Source organism: Neofelis nebulosa, chromosome 1, assembly GCF_028018385.1.
Source record: "Neofelis nebulosa isolate mNeoNeb1 chromosome 1, mNeoNeb1.pri, whole genome shotgun sequence".
In the NCBI taxonomy this organism is placed as follows: domain Eukaryota; kingdom Metazoa; phylum Chordata; class Mammalia; order Carnivora; family Felidae; genus Neofelis; species Neofelis nebulosa.
Genome location: NC_080782.1, coordinates 236,410,766 through 236,418,202, shown reverse-complemented (window position 1 = coordinate 236,418,202; position 7,437 = coordinate 236,410,766). Strand labels below are relative to the sequence as shown.

At 45.1% G+C, this 7,437-nt stretch overlaps 1 protein-coding gene across 2 annotated transcripts in view; it reads right to left on the bottom strand.

Annotated features, from left to right (window-relative positions):
* Positions 1-259: 259 nt before the first annotated feature.
* Positions 260-7,437, bottom strand: part of FLT3 (fms related receptor tyrosine kinase 3) — a 76,955-nt gene continuing 69,777 nt past the window's right edge. For both annotated transcript variants that reach the window (XM_058688970.1, XM_058688980.1), the window contains one exon: positions 260-828. In XM_058688970.1, the coding sequence (XP_058544953.1) occupies positions 706-828 (123 nt within the window). In that variant the 3' untranslated portion in view covers positions 260-705. The remainder of the gene's footprint in view (positions 829-7,437) is intronic.

Sequence of the window (7,437 nt, the reverse complement as noted above, 5' to 3'; positions counted from 1 at the left end):
TGGGAGGGAGGGAGCTAAGCTTCAAAGGACGAGGGAGGCTGAATCAATGGAGTGCTGCAGAAAAGCAAGCCTTCGCCAGCTGTTTGGTTCCTGGTCTGGGGGCAGGAGTCACAGATCCTTTTAAGGATCCAACAAAAGGATGGACCTTCTCAGTAGGAAAAAAAAAATACAGAACATTGCACACAATTTCATTAGGTTCATCCCCTCCAGTTAAGTCTTTCTCTAAATAGACCATGCAAACAATTCAATGACAAACAACTCTAAAGAAGAAATTTTATTTTCATTCATAAAATATATCACTAAATAGCTGGAAAAGTTACATATTGTTTTAAAACATAGATTTAAAAAAATCATATCAGCTTCTCCTTAGCAAAATGCTTTTGTTTTATGTATTTACAAGAATATACTATAGTTCAGGTACACAATTTTCACTGAAGCCAGACTGAGAAGGCCTTTGGATGTGGGTAGATGCTCCAATAAAGTTAATTATCAGCTCTTCCTGCCTTGTGCAAAGGATGATGTGATTTTTACAAAAGTTCCTTTGAAAACAAGAGTAAATACAGAGAGCTTCTAGAGAAAAGTCCAGCAAAGCAGCAGTTGAGAATATACTTTCTTTTAGTGATGAGATTAATCCTGTTTTGGTAATCTATAGCCTGTTTAAGCTGGGGGTTGAAGGGAGGAAGTCCTTAAGACTAAGTCGTTTCTCTAGGAATCTTCGACAGGAGCCTGTGGAGTGAGTAAACCCGATTCCACCTCTCTGCTGTAAGGTTGCCTGTTTTGGTAGACGGAAGGACGGTCGGAAACATGGCCATCCGTGTTCTGATACATCTGAAAATGGGAAAAAAGACACAACACTGGTTACCATCCGATGATGACGTACATGTCACGGGGCTTTATTGCAAATTACTTGCTATTACTATACATAAGCCTTAGAGGATAATCTTAAGAGGATATTAATTGACAAAGCAGATTCGGTCCTTTTATTCATGGAGAAATCAAGTCGAGCATTTTATTCCATTATTATTTCTAATCTTGGCTACGAAATCTCGATCTAGAAATCCTAAAGCTGCGCGGTAAAACCATAAAAGAGAAAGGCCACTAAGAGAGACCTGTTCATTATGCAATTAATACGGGGGACTGATGCTTGAGTTTCACTTGGGTGACTTTAGAGTGCTTTTCCAAAATGAAAGCAGTTCTATTTTTTGTCTGATGATAAAGTTAATGCACATTCATAGAGATAACGTAAGCCATATAGGAAGATGTATAGAAAACAAGCTAAACTCATTAGAGGTGGCCACCGTTATAGTCTGCTGTGCATACACAATTGTGTATCCGTAGGCTGAGAGTGTAGATTCTGGTTTCGAGCCTTATTCTGAGTTGCTAATATGTTGTCCGGATGTTACGTGCGTTATATATTTTCCCTGTTGACGGAATGGGAGCACGTTCATCTTTTTGACAGCAGCCTAGCATTCCATAGTACTGATGTACCATCACCAACCTTCTTCAAAATCACCAATCCCTTATTTATTTTTGAGAGATGGAGTGCGAGTGGGGGAGGGGCAGAGAGAGAGAGACAGAGAGACAGAGGGAGGGAGAGAAGCCCAAGCAGTCTCCATGCTCGGCGAGGAGCCGGACATGGGGTTCAATCCCACGACCGCGAGATCATGACCTGAGCCAGCACCAAAAGTGGGACGCTCGGCGGACTGAGCCACCCGGCCGCCCCTCACTAACCTTTCGGTGGACTGGCTATGTAACATAAAACTGCAAAGGTTACACTGGCCTCGTCTGTCTCTGGGATGAACGGGGAAGTGGCATCTCTGGGTCCAAGGGGACGCACACTTGAGTGCTGAAACACTCAGGCTGCACTGTCAGCTGTGTTTGGGAACACTATTTTCTCCAGAGCCTTACGACAAGACAAGGGTTGTCTGTTTTTCACAGTTTGGTAACTGAGTGGACCGCCTCCTACTCTTTAATTTTTTTCTTTCTGGAAAGCAGATCGAGAGAAATATCCTTTTGACCCTGGTCTGCACAATAACACTTTGCCTGCACCCGGAAGGATGAACAGGGATGATATGTGTTTTTCGGAAAGCAGCAGTTGGTCATGACCTGTTGAACCAAACGTACATCTCGGGCATTGGATGTCTAACCCTCCGAGCGAGGCTGTGACAGAAACACCAGGGACCCTTCAAACCCAACCTGTATTCATGATCTTTCATCCCCAAACCTTCCCTGCTTCCTGTGTTTGCAATTCCACTTGGCGCACTGCCAGTCCTGTGATCCTGTGATCCAGAAGTTCCGGAACCATCTCCTCAAGTTCGCTGTGCTCCCAGAGCCAGTCAGTCCGTCCCTGGGGCGCGTTTGGGTATATCACTGCTTTTCATGTCTTCCTTTTCCATTTCTTTCAGGGATTTTTATTTACGTAATTGGTCTAACTGACGTATAAGTGACACACAATGCTACATCGGCTTCAGGTGTACAGCATAGTGATTCCATGAGTCTGTATGTTACTGTGTTCACCAGAGCGTGGCTGCCTTCTGTCACCATACACTTTTTGTTACACTACCACTGACTTATTCCCTACGCTGTACCTTTCATCCTGGTGACTTAGTCATTATAACCGGAAGCCTGTACCTCCTTCACCCCTGTAAGTGATTTTTTAAATGAATTTTTAATGGCACAAGTAATCCGTAAGTACATTCTCCTTATAAAAATTTTGAAACCCCAGCTTTCCAAGTGCATCCGTGTAAAGAGGTGGGTAAGGTTTTCTTATACTTTTGAAAATGGTGTCCCATTAAGCGACCGACTTCGGCTCAGGTCATGATCTCGCGGTTTGTGAGTTTGAGCCCCGCATCGGGCTCTGGGCTGAGAGCTCGGAGCCCTGAACCTGCTTCGGATTCTGTGTCTCCCTCTCTCTCTGACCCTCCCCCGTTCATGCTCTGTCTCTGTCTGTCTCCCTCTCGAGAATAAACATTAAATTTTTTTTTTTTAAAAAAGAAAAGAAAATGGTGTCCCTATCCATAATTACGTTCTTTTTATCCTGAATCTTATTTGTGCTGTCTCTTCTTTCTTAATTGCTCTCTTCCTAGTGTGCTTTAGTGGTATATTTGTACACTGTGTTAATATACAATATTAATATACAGTGTCAACCACTTCCAGACTGGTGTATTAACCCCTAAGTCTGACCCTTACTGTGTGACCTTGGGCAAATTACTGAACCTCTCTGTATCTCTGTTTACTGATCTGCAAAAGAGGTAATGATAGAACTTACTTCGTGAGCCTGAAATGAGAATTAAATGTATTATTATGGGTAACATGTTAGTAAGTGTGCATGACACCAAAAATGGGAGCAATTAAATTATTAGTTTAAAAAAAATTTTTTTTAACGTTTATTTATTTTTGAGACAGAGAGAGACAGAGCATGAACGGGGGAGGGGCAGAGAGAGAGGGAGACACAGAATCTGAAACAGGCTCCAGGCTCTGAGCCATCAGCCCAGAGCCGGACGCGGGGCTCGAACTCACGGACCGCGAGATGGTGACCTGAGCCGAAGTCGGACGCTTAACTGACCAAGCCACCCAGGCGCCCCCCTTTTTTTTTTTATTATTATTATTATTATTTTAACGTAAATTATTAGTTTAAAAACAACTTTTGGCTTTCCTGACCATCACTATTATTTTGTTTTGGGGGCTACTTTCAGTTTAATGAATTCTGCCTGTATCAATATTAGTTCTTTTTTTTTTTTTTTTTTTAATATTTGTTTATTTTTGAGAGAAAGAGAGACAGAGAGCGAGCAGGGGAGGGACACAGAGAGAGAGGGAGACACAGAATCCGAAGCAGGCTCCAGGCTCCGACCTGTCAGCACAGAGCCTGATGCAGGGCTCGAACCCATGAACTGCGAGATCATGACCTGAGCCGAAGACAGATGTTTAACCGCCTGAGCCACCCAGGTGCCCATCTATTAGTTCTGTTCTGCTGCTTTGTTCTTTCTCTTTTTCCTCTCTGTCTCCTCATACATTGCTGTTTGGTTTTTTTTTTTCCTTAGTTTCTTGAGTTGAAAGTTGAAGTCATTCATTTTCATTCTTTCTTGTTTTCTAACAAATGAATTTAGAATTATAAACGTGGCTGGCTCCTACAGGTTTTAATAAGCAGGGTCTATTTTTATTTCTTTTTCCTTCCTCCTCCTTCTTGTGAACCGAAGACTTCTGTAAGCAGGGATTTTCATCTCTGACGTCAGATGTTGGGGCCTTTTTGGTTGTTCTTGGCGATGTCCCATTCCACTGCACTGAGGTCAGTTAATGTGCCTGTATGATGACAGGCACATTTATTTTGAAATTCTCTTTCCTAAGTGGACTTACGAATCCTGTTTTGTGTGTTTTTTTTTTTTCTATTTCCATGAATGTTCTTTGTTTCTCTCTCCCCTGCTTTGTTGGGTTGATCAAGTTTTCTATGGTCCTTTTTTTATTTCTATGCTACACCTGAGATTATAATTGTTTGTTTATTTATTTATCTATTTATTTATTGAGAGACAGGGAGCAAGCAGGGGAGGGGCAGAGAGAGAGAAAGACACAGAATCCGAAGCAGGCTCCAGGCTCCGAGCTGTCAGCACAGAGCCCGACATGGGGCTCAAACTCACGAACCGTGAGATCATGACCTGAGCCCAAAGTCGGACGCTTAACTGACTGAGCCACCCAGGTGCCCCACACCTGAGATTATAAACTATATTTTTATTTCTACACTACGCCTGAGATATATTATATTCTCTTTTAACGGTGGTTATACTCACATTTTTAACACTTGCTTTATTCTTATGTGTACTTAACAGTGTGGCTGCCCCCACTGTGGAACCACTGCAAGATCCTACCAGACCTCTCCCTGCCCGTTAGGGAAGCACGTGTCCTTATCCTTTCAAAGAGTCCTCTGCCGTGGGTCTTCTCCCTTCAGTCCTAACTGCTTTCATCATCCCAGGGGTTTTCCACCGTTCCCGGGCCACAGAGATCGCCTTCTGGCTTTCAAAGGCAATTATGGCCTCACTTCTTTAAAAATATATAACGGGGGCTCCTGGGTGGCTCAGCGGGTTAAGTGTCGGACTTCGGCTTATGTCGTGATCTCCTGGTTCGTGAGTTCGAGCCCCGCATCGGGCTCTGCGCAGATGGCTCAGAGCCTGGAGCCTGCTTGGGATTCTGAGTCTCTCTCACTTCCTGCCCTCCCCCGTTCATGCTCTGCCTGTCCCTCTCTCTCTCTCTCAAAAATAAACATTAAAAAATTTTTTAAGAAATAAAATAAAAAGTAATAAAAATATGTAGTGTATATATCTACATTTTAAGATTTATATTAAATATTTGTATTTGTATTACAAATACAAATTTGTATTACAAATACAAATCCTTTGTATTTGTATTATATTTATTTGCAATACATTATATATGATACATTTATAATACAGTTCTATATTCTATATTATATATCCTATAATTTGTGGGCACTGATATGAAAGGAGAAGTGATGTGAGTTCAGGCCCCTTTCTTGAAACAGGAGCTGTGTGTCCCTTTCCTCTGCACCCCTCCCCCCTGCCGCGGTCCAGTTCACTCCCGCCTTTGCTCACCTCTGCTGCCACAGTCACCTCTTAACGGATGTCCTTCCTTGTGCTGTTTCGCTTTTGCCTCCCCAAACTTGCTTTTACGCTTCCTTTCTTCCCGATACCGTTGCTTAGCCCTTTCTATACGCTAAGCACTGGGTATGTCACAGTGAACAAAACAGACGGGGCCTCTCACGTACCCTCATGCTGTGAGTGTCTCCTGCCTGTGGGACCACACAGGGGACGTGAAGATGAACAGTGCATGTCCTTGACCTCGTGAGCCAAGTCTAGTGATGGGAAAGCAAAACTATCACACAACACTGAGTCTCAGAGTGTCACATAGTGTTATGGGGACTCAGAAGAAGGACCCTGAAAACTGACCGGAGAAGTTACAGAGGGGGTCTTTGGAGACGAGGGAATAACTTGATCTGGCTCCTTTTTAAAAAAAAAAACAACGGATGTATAAGGGACATGTAACACTGGATTAGCTTCAGGCGTACGACACGATTTGTCTCTGGGTATCTATTGCGAGAGGGTCACCACCATAAGCCCGGTTAACATCTGTCACACACGTAGTGATCTGGGCTTCGAGACAAATCTTGAAGCATGTTTGTGCATTCTGCAAATCCTCCCCGGTTCCACAAATCCTCATTGCCTTAGCACGTTGTCCGACGATCTCCCTGCTGTAAGTTACACCTCAAAGCATTAACCTGTGTTTCCTCTGCGTGCTTCCCTCCTCTTCTCACTGGTTCCCTGGGGGCCATTTGCTTCCCGAGTCCACGATGGAGCAAAACCGGATTCTACAAAAAGCATTCACAGGAGGAGCAGGAGATGTTACCCCAGGCACGCTGGCAAGGCCTGTCTTCCCACTCAGGAGACGACACGTGGCTGTGCTCGGGAGGTGTGAAGAGAAACCACGGAACGGCGACACAGGAGGAGCCAGGGTCTGCTCACAGTGGGCACGGCTGCGGAGATCATGCCTCGCTCTGAGGTGCCCAGCCAAGTGGGCAAGGGGGGCCTGAAGCCCAATCTCTGCTCTGCTCCCCAGGCTTCTAGACTGGAGCCCACTGCACCAGCCGGGGGTGAGAGGCTCCCCACGGTGGCTGGGTGGATGAATGTCTCCCTGGCAGGGACACTATTTTGTCATTTACCTAAAGGAGCTACAGCTGGCCATCAGTGGCTCTGAGACGGGTAGGGAAAAGAACTTTCCATCACAGAGGGTCAGGGGGCAGAGAGGAAGAGAACCGGGGGGGAGAAGTTGAAGGGGTGTCCCTGAGCTTGGATACCCTCAGCTGAGTCATCGTCCGTGGAGACCTTGCCATTCAACAATCCCTGATATGTTGAAGGCCCCCTGAACAGAGGGAGAGGGATTTAGACGTCCTGGGGGCATGGGGACAGAGGAGAGCTGCACACCGAGTCCAAGGCGGTCCTGAACAAAGCCAAGGGACGGTTCAGCCACAGCGGACCCTCCACCCTGGCCCGCTACCTTTATGGTCTTGTTTTCCTCCGTGTTCCCCCACTCGCCCTATACTTTAGCCACAACCATTTGTTTTCCATTCGCCTCTCTCACCTGTGAACCTTTACTTCCGTCACTCATCCAGCCTGGAACACGCCACCAACCCCCCATCCCCCAGCAGCCAAAATACTACTCATTCTTCCCAAAATTCTAGCGCAAATAAGACCTCTGTGAATCCAAAGCCAGCTCCCCAGCCAGTGAAAATTACTTGGTGCTTTCTCTTTGCCTCAACAGCTCCTTTCTTGTTTTCTCTCCACGATTCTTCTTTCAGTTTATCTTATAGCGTCATTAACTATTTCCGGGTTATCTACTCGATAGCCCTGAGGCTTTCCATCTCCCCTGACTTTC